Source organism: Tachypleus tridentatus, chromosome 6 (genome assembly GCF_004210375.1).
Source record: "Tachypleus tridentatus isolate NWPU-2018 chromosome 6, ASM421037v1, whole genome shotgun sequence".
Taxonomy (NCBI): domain Eukaryota; kingdom Metazoa; phylum Arthropoda; class Merostomata; order Xiphosura; family Limulidae; genus Tachypleus; species Tachypleus tridentatus.
The window spans coordinates 84,218,202-84,232,931 of record NC_134830.1 but is presented as its reverse complement, the minus strand read 5'-3'; the positions used below and the strand labels follow the sequence as shown (position 1 = coordinate 84,232,931).

Sequence of the window (14,730 nt, the reverse complement as noted above, 5' to 3'; positions counted from 1 at the left end):
ATACACAGGTTCATCTACACATTTGCACATATTAAGTATTTGCACTGTAACTCTTGATACAGCATATGTATCTTCACAAAATTTGGTAAACTTTTATTAAAGATTACAAGTATTTTATATATAAGAAATCAAAATTTTTAATGAAATATTTTTACTAAAGATTTGTTTGTGAAAATAGTGTTTTGTTACCAGTCTAAGTGCAAAGTGATCTCATGTTATAATGTGAAACATTCTTTGTCCCAAAGATTTTAAACATTTAGTAATTTCTAAAATCTTTTAAATACACTACAAATGTTTGTTTTTAGTAAGACTTTATATTTTGTTATTTTCTATACTCTATGTGTGGACTGTCATTTAACCAAACTTGTAACCATCAAAAAAATTAGGAAATAAATTATGGTTATTTTTTTTCATATTAGAATGAATACATATTATAACACAAGAATACAGATGTTTAGTCTAAGTGACTACATATATAGATTATTACTATTTAGAAATGGATTGTAAAATTTATTTTTCTTACAGTATAGAAAAATAAATCAAGAAGTAAAGGAAACAATTATCTCTTCTTCCTACAATCTTTATACTTAGTTGTTACTTGACATAAGTTGCTAAGCCTTTTAAAATTTTGCATGTGGAGGATATCAAACAATGTTTTTAGGCCTTATATATACAGTTGAATAACCTAAAAATCATAAATAACTACACTGATACCACAAAATTCCACTATAATTTATTAATCTTAGAAACTAACATGTATTTAGATTTAAAAAAAGAAAAGAAACCTCGAGCAGACTAAAGACACAACCTATCCACTTGAAATTTTTGTTTGAAAGAATGTGGTAACCTTTTCACAGATTACAATGGCTGAAAAAACCATTCTGGGGACATTCTAAACTGTTGATTGGTTATTCACATGTCATATATGAAAGCAAGTGTATATAAGGGATCATATCTAAAACTGGAAAGAGGTGAATGGGACCACTGTGTTTGATTCAGTATATAAGTCATACCTTAGCAAAATGACAAGAGATGAGGTTCTTATTTTATATTCTAGTTTGATAATATGAGTAATTTGAGTTTTTAATTTGTGCAAAACTATATACAAAGTATTTTAACATCACAAATATCTAATTATAAACAGTGTTGCATTTAACATACTGCATGACTCACTAAAGTTTATATTTAGGTGTTATTTTAATATTTACTTTTACAGTAAGAAAATGTACATAATATTAAAGTTTGAATTATAATCTACAATTTGATTTCAAAATTTTTGGGATAAATTCATAAAATATTAGTTCATTAAATTTTGAATGCAAGTCAACAAACACAATGACATGGTCTTTGACTTGTGATCTTTTGTGAAACGTTAAACACTGCTTTTAATATTTTTTCCTATAAATTTTGTTTCAGATGATAATCAGTTATATTTTAAGAAAATATTTACTTCATAAATGCATTACTGATCATTGTTTTTCTATACTATTAAAGTAATGTAGTCCTTTGTGTTGTGGAACAGAAGAATTGAGATACCTGTTAACTCCTAAAGTAAGTGTATGATTTTAGCCATTAAAGTAATAAATAATAGAAGTGGAATAAAACTTTACAAGTACGAACATTCTCCACATGTGTATGATCAAAGTTTATTTTGTTCTTTTGGTATGAAAGTATTTTTATTTTTAGAATAGCATGTTTGCTTCAGATACAGTAATAGTAAAGTTTAAGAGATGAGTTTTGTCCTTTAGAAGTAGTGTTTGGTTATCATTATAGCTGTGAAATTGTGCCACCTCATACAAAAATATGTATGAGGCCTACGTAGGAGGTTAATAAGTGAATTCAGGCAATTCAATTTTATGATTTTACTGGATAGGATTTATCTTATGAAATATCTAGTTCATTGTTGATTCAGAAGCAGTTAAGTGATGATGTAAAAATAATATAAAAATAGTATTTAGTGAATATAAGTAGAGTATCTAATCTATTACTTTTATTCTTTTCTTATTAATACTTCATTAATTTGTATTTCTTGCATTTAGAAACAAACCTGAATCTGTAGATGTGACAGTTGCCGATTTTGATGGTGTTTTATTCCATATTTCTAATGTAAATGGAGACAAGACTAAAGTCAGAGTGAGTACAAGAAACAAATATTAAAGATCTATTGCAAGGCTGAATTTTTTATATATCATTTTCGTTTATTACAAATATTTCCAATAAAATATCGTACCTCTTCTCACAAAAGCTTTTCTTGACTTAATACTTCCTCTATCACTGCAAATTTTCACTGAACAGTAGCCTGGAACCATGATTTACAAATTTAATATTTCTCAGTTTCAACATTATGTGTGCATATCTTCACAATTTTGCAGTTTTTCAGTTAACATAACAAGTCATTCACATACAAAAAATTTTATTTCTTGTGAACTGTTTTTGATAAACTGAATTGAAGATTTGCCATGAATATATTAAGTATTTGTTTTGAATTGTTGTGTGAAAAGTAATTGTTCATGTTAAAATGAGAAATACTTTTCTTCATCTCAAAAATCACAGATTTCCTTTGTGTAATCTATAAAACATCTTCAATACATATCAAACTATTTTTTTCAGTAAAACTTCATATTTAGCTATTATTTACTGGGATCAGTAAATTTGGCCAAGCATCAAAATTAAAAATTTGAAATCAATTACCTTTATTTTCTTTCTAGAATGACTTAAACTGTAACAAAACTATTTTCGTTTATCCTAAGCAGCATTAAGCTCAGAACAATATGCATCAATTTATAATTAAATTTTGTTTTATTTCCATTTTGATTGCTCATTGAATCATGTCTACCTACTATCCATACCATTATAAATTCTAAGACACTCTGAAACATGTAGCTCACATTGCTACATGTTTTATATTACCCACGTGCTTGCTTCGAGAAAAGTTTTATATTTATTTTGCCTAATGTAATCTAAACTCACCTAAAAAGATCCCTAGTTTCATATTTTAGTTGCTTTTATGATAATCAAGAATAAATATGAAATAAAATACTTACCCAAAATTCCTTGTTTTATCTTGCTGTCGATTGTTGATGACAGTTAATCTTACTTTTTACACTAGTGTTAATAATGCATTAAATTATTTTTATTAAATAAAATAACACACCAAAGAAAATATTCTAATAATGTGGAATAAGTCAACAATTTCTCCTAACTTGCAAATTTTGGCTTTCTTATTATGCGACAAGATCAGTTACAAATTCATCCAAACTAGTTATTACCTTTTCTGTGCCCCTTGGTGTGGATTCCTGTACATAGTGAGGGGATTTCCCAGGGAAGGTTCTGTTCTTTCAATTTACACCTTCTAGGATTTAAACATCCACCCATGTATCTCCTCTGTCAGGTGACACATGAAGGGGAAGAGATGATCCTGGTGGCTGAGGGGTCCAACCTTAACACACCACTTTGGCCTTGAATTCCTGTGTGGCAGCCTTAGGATGGCCCCCCTAGGGTCAGTCTGCTGGTTCACTGGGGCTAGGGTCAATGAAGTACCAGTGTTAGATGTACTCTACAAGTGTTGTGGACATTGTATCTGATGTTGGTGTTTGGATATTGTGCTCACAAAACCCTGGCATTGCTGCAGTGCCCTTGTTTGGTATTGCAGTGCATCCCCTTGTAGGGCTCCATGGTGGGTGGGGACAGTGGGCACAAAAATTATTTTTTTATTATGGATCCTTCCAATAAAAACTTAAATAAAATGGTAAAAATACAGTCCATAGGTAAAACGACCACATCTTGAAGTGTCTGAACAGCAATCTTCAACATCTGTAACACCAGTACCTCATTTTCTTATACTACATTCTCTTTCAGACAAATGTTTAGGGCAGATGTCTCCCTTTTTTATTCAGAAAGGACAAGAAGGGCTTGCTGGCTCTCCAAAATCAGTGAAGAAGCTTTGCTTTGATGACATTGGTGGAAACATCCACATCTCAACACAGTGAACTCTTCTTGCATTAAAAGGCAATTGGGGATATACATATTGAAGTTATGCCTTGTGCTGCTTTGAATTCATCATGAGGAGTTATTGTTGAGAGGGATTTGAAGAATATCCCTGAGTCAGAGATTCTTGATGGTTTCTCAACCCAAGGAGTTTCTGCAGTTATGTGTATCTCTACTCGCAAAGATGGAATTACAATGCCAACCAATGTCCTCATTCTGACATTTACATCACTGCATCCACCTGCCACCATCAAGGAAGGTTGTTTTAATTGCAAGGTATGGCCATACATTCCAAACCCTCTCAGATGTTTCCAGTGTCAGTGGTTAGGTCACTCAAAGACATCATGTCTTGGTTTCTTGACGTGTGCTTGTTGTGGTGACAAGGACCACAATGTTTATGAGTGTGACATGGACCCACATTGTGTCAACTGCAATGGTTCTCACCTTTTCTACTTTTGTTCTTGCCCTAAATGGTTGGAGTAAAAAGAGGTGCAGCATTTGAAAACAACTCAACATTAGTTATCTTGAGGCTCTGAAATTCCTGTCTGCCACTTCATCTTGGACATATGCTGCTGCACTTCATTTCACAACTACAGTGGCAGTGCAGACAGATCTCTCTGTGCCTTCAATAAAATGGTTTTCAAAACTATTGAAAAGCCTTTTGATCTCCATGGTTAAAAAGGTTGATGAATCAAGTGCTACACCCATCTCTGTTCCTCCCATACATTTTAACAAACCCCAAGATCCACATCCTTTGATTTCAAATACAGGCATTTCTTCAAATATATCTTTTTCTCCCATCCGAAGATGCAAAACAATCATTCGTTTATGTCCTCAGTCACTGGAATCCTCTTCCAACAATAAAGACCTGCCCAATTGACCCAGGGCAGGATCCATGGAGGGCGATAGACCTTCTTCGAATAAGGACAGTAAGGAAAAAAGACGTGGTGGTAAACAGAAGGGTTCTCCAGCCACTTCGCCTACCCATCATTAAAAATGGCCACCTTGATATAATGGAACTGTCGAGGTTTACGTTCTAATCTGGATGGTATCAAAACACTGATTGCTTCCTACCATCCTGAATGTCTTTCCTTACAAGAAACATTTCTGAAACCTGCTAATACAGTCACCTTTCGGCAGTTTTCTCTGTATAGAAATGACAGGCTGTGTGATGGACGAGTACATGGAGGGGTGACACTGTTGGTTGATCAGCATGTGCGCACCCTTCTTTGTCACTCAACACACCCTTGGAGGCCATAGCCATCTGCGTTTCCTTGGGCCCATACCATCACTGTTTGTTCTTTCTACCTGTCCCCTGGAGAGACATATGATCAATCAGACCTTGATGCTCTCATTGAACAGTTGCTGTTTCCATTTCTAATCTTGGGGGGACTTTAATGGACATCATCCCCTCTGTGGAAGTGCTGTTATTGATAGGAGGGGTCGCTCAGTAGAGTGTATGCTCTCTGATCACAACCTTACTCGTTTCAATATTGGTTCATCCACTTATTTTCATGCACCTAGTCAGTCCTTTACTGCTATTGATCTCTCGGTTTGCTTCCCTTCATTATTCTCCCATTTTTCATGGAGGGTTGACAATAATCCACTAGGCAGTGATCATTTTCCTATACTTTCAAGAGAGACTGGCCGTGGTCGATGCCACCCTAACCACGTGCCCTGATGGAATCTGGATCAGGCAGACTGGTCCACTTTCACTGCTCTCGCAGAACTTGATCCTGCCATCGTCAGTCAGTCATCAATAGACGACTGTGTGGCAGCAGTAACTGACTGTATTATACAAGCTGCTCAGTGTATTCCTAAAACCTTGACACATTTCCACAATATCCTCGTCCGTGGTGGAATCCTGCCTGCCTCATGGCACAGAAGGCTCAAAAACGGGCCTGAGATACTTTTAACGGGGAACGAGGTTGCAGACACGGCAGCTAAATCTATCTGCTCTGGCACTATCACCACTGTGCCTATTCCATACATGGACTATGGTCCTGTATTCAAGGCTTAGCTCCGTGCCAGCTGGCAGTCAAGTTGGAGTGAGCAACGCGAGAACAAGCCTTTTCAAATAAAACCCTATATTGGACTTTGGCCGTCAAGCTTCCGCAAGGATCGGAAAGAAGTTGTTGTTCTAACTATACTACGAATTGGTCACAGTTTTTTAACTCATCGTTTTCTTTTATCTGGAACTGATTGACCAGTGTGTATTTTGTGTAACACTCAAATCACTGTAAGCCATATTTTACTTTCTTGCCATTGTTACGACTCTCAACGATGGCACTATTTTAAACATGTTCTGTTCCAAGGTTTGTCCATAACATTAGACAGTGTTATTGGCGACAGTGACACTGTCCACCTTGATAAAGTTTTTAGTTTTTTAATGGTGATTAATCTTTTTAATGTCATTTCAGTGTTTGATATTTATTTATTACACCTTTTTAATTGTGGTTCCCTTTTAAGGGTCTCTATCTCTCTAGTTCAATTTGAAATTGGAAAATGGCCATGATATTAAATAATTTGACACCAGGACTGGAAAGGCCAACTTTAGGTGACTAATGCTGGTGTTTGAACTACCCGTTAGTTGTTCTGGCTAGTTATTACAATTTTTCTGTGTGTCTTTTAACAATTTTATTACTTTTTGATACTGGCTATAATGACACACAACTCGGAACCAGGACTCCAGTTCAACTTCTAGTGACTGACGATGGTTCTTGTACTTACCTGTTAGTCTCATGGTGGGTTATGATCATTACCATTATGCTACAGAAAGTCCTTTACAATTTCTATTACTGTGGTTTCTCTCTTAACATTGCAGACTGGATGTCAACATTGGTTTAATGCCATTTATGTTATTTTTAAACTGTGTTTTGTTTTACCTTCATTTCCTTTTATGAATTTTACAATATTTACTTTATTTTTACCTTTTTACCAGATAGCCTAGCTGCTTTGTGCCATAAAACACTAAATCAACCAACCAAACCACATAAGTCTTTTGACCTTCATGGTTAAAAATGTTGATGAATCAACTTGAACACCCACCTCTGTTCCTAACTTACATTCCACCAAACCCCAAGATTCACTTCTGTTGGTTATGGATACAGGCATTTCCTTGGGTACTCTTCTTCTCCCACCCCAAAATTCAAAATAATCATTCATTCATGTCCTCGGTCACTGGAATCCTCTTCCAAGAGCAAAGATCTGCCCCATTGACCCAGGGGAGCATCCATGGAGGTTGACAAGCCTCTCTCAAATAAAGACAGTGAAGAAAAAAGATGTGGTCATAAACAGAAGTGCTCTCTACCCAATTTGCCCACAGAAATAAAAATGGCCACCTTGATACAATGGATCTGTCAAGGTTTACGTTCTGATCTGGATGACATCAAAGCGCTGATTGCTTCCTACCATTCTGTATGTCTTTCTTTACAGGAAACTTTTGAAACCAACTGATACAGTCACCTTTTGGCAGTTTTTTGTACATAAATGACAGGCTATGTGATGGAGAGACCTATGACCAATCAGACCTTGATGCTCTCGTTGAACAGTTGCCGTCTCCATTTTTAATCATGGGGGACTTTAATGAACATCATCCCATCTTGGGAAGTGCTGATAGTAATGGGAGGGGTTGCTCTGTAGAATATATGCTCTCTGATTGCAACCTTTCTCTTTTTAGTAGTGGTTCTTATGCTTATTTTCATACACTTAGTCTGCTCTTTACTGTTATTGATCTCTCAGTTTGTTCCCCTTTTCTATTCTCCCACTTTTCAGGGAGGGTTGGCAATAACCCATAAAACAGTGATCATTTTCCTGTAATTATGATAGGGACAGGTCGTGGTTGATGCCACCTGACACGCGTGCCCCGGTGGAAGTTGGATCAAGCAAACTGGCCCTCTTTCACTACTTTTACAGAACTTGATTCTGCCATCATCTTTAAGGCATCAGTAGATGACTGTGTAACAGCAGTAACTGACTGTATTATACAAGCAGCTGCTCAACATTTCCTAAACCTTCAACACGTTTTCCATGATATCTTCGTCCATGGGGGAATCATGGAAGGCTCCAAAATGGGCCTGGGATACTTTTTGTTGGTATTCCACACTCTTGCACTGCATCGCTTTCCAGCAGACCCATGCATGTGCTCGGTGGGTAAGACCTCAAAGCAGAAGGACTCTTGGATTAAGTTCACAGCCAGCATATCTTCTACCACCAGTTCCAAAGTCATATGGGACAAGATTCAAAAGGTCAGTGGGCAATATAATTCTGTCCTCCTCTTGATCTTGCTCTCTGATGGCTAGAAATTAGCTGATACCTGGAGCATCACTGATACTCTATGTGAAAGTTTTTGCCAGGTATCTATCACTTCTGCTTCTTCCTCCACTTTCTTAGCTATCAAGACTCTGGCAGAGTGATCACCTTTTTTCTTTCAGGCTAATTTTCTCTATGACTATAACTGTCCCTTTACACTGGTGAAATTCAAACTAGCAGTACATTGGTCAGGCTTAATGATGTACACTATGAAATGCTGTGCCATCTTTCTCCTGCTTCTCTTGCTATTCTTTTGATTGTTTTTAACTATATCTGGCAGGAGAGTGTTTTTTCTGATGCCTGTTGCCAAACTATTGCCCTACCTTTCTCTAAGCCTGGGAAGAATCCCAAGATTCCTTCAAACCACTGTCCAACTGCTTTGATGAGCTGTCTCTGTAAGACCTAAGAGAGAATGGTTAATGCTAGTCTTGTTTGGTTCCTCAAATCAGACAACCTTCTCACACCCACCCAGTTTGGGTTCTGACAACAGAGCTCCACCATGCACCACTTTATTCTTAGAAATGTCAATCAGAGAAGCCTTTCTCAAACAACAACATCTTGCATCAATATTCTTTGACATTGAGAAGGGTTATGATACAACATGGAGATGTGAAATTTTGAAAGACCTCTATTTATATGGGTTATGTGGCCATTTACCTATTTTTTATTAATTTTTAATGGACAGGTGGGTTCGACACTTTCCTGTTCTTTTGTACAGGAACTTGGATTCCATCAGGACTGTGTTTTCAGTGTCACATTTTTCAGTATAAAAATTAATGCCATCACTAAATGAATCCCTCTTATTGTTGAAATTGGCTCTATTTTTACGACTTTCACATTTTATGTCAGTCATCGAACATGAGGTATATTGAGCGACAGCTACAGATTGCTTTCAATCAATTACTGAAGTGGACCACAGTAAATGGTTTTAACTTCTCTCTATCTCAAACCATTTGCATGTACTTCTGCTGCCAATGGGATATTCATCCTGATCCTGGTCTCCATATTGGTGAAGTTGTGCTGCTTGTGGTCCCTGAGACAAAGTTCTTGGGGCTTATCTTTAACCTTAAGATGACCTTTATTCCACACATCAAGCAGCTACAGGTCAAATCTCCAAAGGCACTGAACATTCTCAATGTTCTCTCTTCCACCACTTGGGGAGTGGATCAATGTTCTGTGCTAAAGCTATATTGTGCTCTTATTTGGTTGAAACTAGGTTATGGATCACTTGTCTATGGCTCTGCCAGGACCTTGGCTTTGAAGATGCTGGACCCCATTCATCATCAGGGACTTTGGCTTTGCACCATGGCTTTCTGCGCTTCTCCAGCTCAGAGCTTATACATAGTCTCATGAACATCCTCTGCACCTCTGCTGTTTGCAACTGTCTTTACTGTATGCTTCAAAAGTTCTTTCCTTCTTAAAGCATACCACCTGGGGTTGTGTTTTCCTTCCTTGGTGGGTCATGCTTTTTCAAAACAGATGATCTGCTGTTGCTCCATTTGGCCTTTGTATCCAGGTGCAGTTGGATAAATTGGGTCTGTTCTTGGATAACATTGCTGTATCCACTAGTTAGCCCATCCTACCATGGCTCATTACAATCACCAAATGTGATCTTTCTTTGAGTCAAATGAGAAAAACATATTCTCTCAATTGGAAGTCTTATTTACTGAACATCTTTTTGAACCATCCTTTTATTTCCATTTATGCAGATGGTTCAAAATTTGGTGACTGTATGGGCTGTGTTGTGGTTTAGTGGTTGTGCACAGGCTCCCCTCTACAACTTTTGTGTTCACTGCTGAACTGTATGCCATTTCTCTTGCCCTGGATTACATAGAAGCTAAGCAGTACTTAAACTGCACTATTTATGCTGACTTGCTTAGTTTTCTACTGGCTATGGAATTGCTTCACGTTAGTTCACACCCTGTACTCCCTGATATTTAAAACCGAGTGGCCCATTTCTCTTTAACATCTACTTCTAACCAGTTTTTCTGGATACTGGGTCACGTTGGTATTCACAGGAAGGAGCTCACCGACACCACAGCTAAATTTATCTGTTCTGGCACTATCACTGCTGTACCTGTTCCATACACAGACTATGGTCCTGTATTCAAGGCTTGGCTCCATGTCAGCTGGCTGTCGACTTGGAGTGAGCAATGCCAAAACAAGCTTTTTCAAATAAAACCATATATTGGATTTTGGCCGTCTTATTTCTGTAAGGATTGGAAAGAGGAAATTATTCTAACTAGACTGTGTATCGGTCACAGTTTTTTAACTCATCATTTTCTCTTATCTGGAACTGATGCACCAATGTGTAGTCTGTGTAACGCTCAGGTCACGATTAGCCACGTATTACTTTCTTGCCATCGTTATGACTTTCTACAATGGCACCATTTTAAACATGTTCTGTCCCAAGGTTTGTCCATTAACGTTAAACAGTGTTATTGGTGATGGTGACACTGTCCACCTTGGAAATGTTTTTAGTTTTTTAAAGGCCATTAATCTTTTTAATGCCATTTGAGTTTTTAATTTACACATTAGAACTTTTTTTTTTAATGTGATTCCATTCTTAGAGTTGCAGTCCAACTAGTTCGATTTGAAATTAGAAAATGGCCATAACGTCAAATAATTTGAAACCAGGACTGGAAAGGCCAACTTCAGGTGACTAACGCTGCTGTTTGAACTCCCTGTTAGACATCCTGGAGAGTTATTATTAAAATTTTGCTACAAGTCTTTTAAAACTTTTATTACTTTTTGAAAATGGCCATAACATCAAATAACTCGGAACCAGGACTGGATAGGCTAACTTCAGGTGATTGACGGTGATTTTTGTACTCGCCTGTTATTGTTCCTGGCAAGTTATGATAATTATAATTATGCTACAGAAAGTCCTTTACACCTTGTATTACTTTAGTTTTTCTCTTAACATTGTGAACTAGATGTAAACATTGGTTTTATGCAATTTATGTTTTTTTTAAACTGTGTTTTGTTTTACCTTAATTTCCTTTTTTGAATTTTCCTAAATTTACCTTAATTTTAATTTTTTACCAGATGTTTTGTGCAGATATGGAAATTGGTACAAGTTTAAAAGCCTGAGAAGTTTCAAAGTATTCCAGGATTATAGGGTCAAGTTAAAACCCTCACCTTGGCTTCCATTAGGAAAAGTGTTGACAAACCTAGATACGAAATGAAGTAATTGAAATTAAGTGAAGTTCAATATATGCAGTTCAGATGAAATTTAAGAAAAAGCTTTCTTCTATTATATTGTAACTCACTTCCAATTTAGTAATCAGCTAAAGTATTTGAAGTTTGGCCATTATAATTACTCTCCAAACACCGTTAAGTGTTGAGAGGCATGTTTGATAAATTACTTCTATTTGTATGATAAGACTTATTGTTGATCAAACAGCCAACAATACAGTCAGTTACATGTACTCCGTCATAACATCTGCACACCAATTCCAAACTAACTGGTTAAATTGTAGTGTCAAATGAGCTCTTCCTAATGACTGTACATATCTATATATTACATATACATATTTATATAGTCAACATCTAGACTACAAAGCTCCAACAAATCTGTTGAAGGTGAGTGTGGCACTTGTTTCACCTGCATTAATTCAGAGGACTTTGAAATATGAGTCAAAACCTTATGTAAGCATTTCAGTCTAGATATACACTTACACAACTGTCATTGTATTATTGAAGATACAAACTGCTGAAGTAAATAATTGTCATAGCTCATTTCTCACATGACAATACATGTGAAGTTTTAAATACTTTTTAAGTTTTTTTTTTAAATAAATGGCTTAAAACTTAGATAACGTACATTATAATTTAATTCCTATAAATTGATAGTAAAGGTGCTCAATTAAAATTTGAGTATAGCATGGGGACTTGTGTAAGAAAATGTTTAGAAGGGTGTCCGTGGTTAAAGAGTTTAACATGCTTTCTTAAAAGTTTTGAGATAAATCTTTGGATGACTTACTGCTTTATTTATGAAGCTGTATACTCCTGCATGATAAATACGTTATTAAAAATAAATTAATACTTTCATGTGTATAAAAGGTTTCCTTCCCTATCATTCCAGAACAATACAAGCAGTAAATATCATGAGAAGATCCAAAATTTATTATAAAAAAAGTATTGATTGCTTGATGATGCATATAACATGTTAAGATGAATAAGTTGTATATCTTGGAGCATGGGGTCTGAAAGTGTTCTGCATGTGATTTTTGACTGCTATAATAGCTGAATGAGTATAATCTAACAAAATAAAAGATTCTATTGTGAAATCTTCAACAGAATTTTAATGGCTTTGAAACTGTATAGCAGAAACCCCAACAGTGTAACAAAATTACAAGAAGGAAATACAGCACTGGGAAGATAGGTGTCTGCATGTGTTTGTCTTTGAGACATTTTACATAAGATTTTACCACCCGTTGAATAAATATTTGTAGATGCTCATGACTGGGAATAAATACTATTGCTGTAATGAAAGGTTAAACTTTTACTTAGCTAGCCTAAACATGCTACACAAAATAACTTCTGCAAACTGTAATTCTCACTGTGTATAATGAATTAAAAAAAAATACTTTGTTAATAGTAATTATACATTACATAAATTTTGAAGTGCTTGAAACATTCAACATAAATTAAGTCATGTAAAAATAATCAGAATATTCTACAGTTGTTATGACTAATAGAATACTGCAATTTATGAGTTATGTAAATCCTAAATTATTCTTAGTGTACTTTGTATGTGACTTACACTAAAATTTTGCTTATAATATTGATAATTTAATACTTTTACTAAACATTATGAAGTATATTTAGTCTTATGTTATTTTGGCACTATGTTACTTGATTACAAGTGATTTGTCTTATTCCTCTATAGGTTAGTATTTCACTAAAGTTTTACAGAGAACTTCAAGAACATGGAGCAGATGAGGTAAGAAAACATTGACTATACTATTACCTGTGTTATAGATTTAAAGATTGAAATGTTGTGTCCATAGTTTCATTTTAGATATGCCCTGCATTATGCATTTGACTTTTTTCAAACCCTATATAATGAAATATATTTGTAGAAACGAAATGGATTTAATAATGCTTTAAGCTACTATCCTAATAACTCTCTCTCTCTCTCTCTGCAGGCATCTCTAACTGTGCATGTCTTAAAATTTTTAGTCAGTTACATAGTTCAATAGTATAGAAAATCAAGTTCTTGATTTTATAAGGCAATGTAAAAAAACAAATTTGAAATTTCTCCTTGGGTGAGAATTTTGACATTTGCTCTAGGCATTTCTTCTACCCACCTCTCCAAAAAGTACAAAATATAATGTAGATTACTCCATATAGTATTGTAATTGCTCATACAATAATTTTCAATCTTATTTGGTCAATACAGTCATCAAATAAAAAATCAGTCACCTTTTGCCATACCCCCTGTCACATCCTCTCTTTCTGTATTTGTCAATAGTTTATTTTAAATTTAACACTATATTATCTATACACAGTAGAAAGCCAAGGTCTTCCTCTATCAAATGATGTTACAATTTTTCTGTACAGAGAAAGTCAGTTTTTCTTTTAGTACAAGCTTCACTCATACTGGAAACATAGTGACTAGCTTGGACCAATTTCTAATGGATTTTTTCACATACAAAGCTAGAAAATTTGATGGCTTGTGTGTGTTACTGTTGTGTTCTCTGGTACCATATTTAATTAAATAAAAATTTAGTACAGTACAATTATAAATATAGAAAAAAAAAAAAGCTTAAGTGTTATTGACAGTCAACAACAAAATATAAATAAAGCCAAGATATTATGTGTATTCTTTGTCATTATAAATGCAACTAACATTTAAAAATAGAAATTTTTGTTAGTTAAGGTCAGATTAAGAAAAACTAAACAATAATAATGATGATATAATAAATTTTCATGAGACATGCTCATGCTTGGAATAGCTTGTGGGTAATGTAATTCAGTAGTGTAATTTGAACTGAACGAGTTTCAAGTGATTTGCGACTTATGACAATAGTGGTTAGATGTGGTTCAAAATGCAATAAAACAGTAAAAAGATGTATACTGTTATGAATTTAAAGCTGTTTGGGGTAAGTGAAGTTTCATGTTAAAACTTGTAGTCATTCTCAGAAGAAAAGAAGGGGGGGGGTAATTTAGATTTTTTTTTTTTCTTTTGGTGTTTAGAGTTAGGGTGAAGAATATAACTAATATAGAATTTTACTGAAAACGAACATCTGCAATGCATTTAGGATATTTTATCAATTATTCATATGAAATTTGAGAGTTTTATAAAAAAGGTATTTTTAATCTTAATATGAAAGTCACTACTTGGACTAGACAGAAGACTTTATACACAGACAATTATTTAGTAAAAATGCTTTATTAATGATCTGATTGTTTGTATATAAGACT

At 34.9% G+C, this 14,730-nt stretch overlaps 1 protein-coding gene across 1 annotated transcript in view; it reads left to right on the top strand.

The window, feature by feature from the left end:
* Arpc2 (Actin-related protein 2/3 complex, subunit 2) overlaps positions 1–14,730 on the top strand; it is an 80,771-nt gene that overhangs the window by 13,148 nt on the left and 52,893 nt on the right. The window contains exons 2-3 of the mRNA XM_076505835.1: positions 2,040–2,133; positions 13,193–13,246. Coding sequence (XP_076361950.1) covers positions 2,040–2,133; positions 13,193–13,246 — 148 coding nt within the window. The remainder of the gene's footprint in view (positions 1–2,039; positions 2,134–13,192; positions 13,247–14,730) is intronic.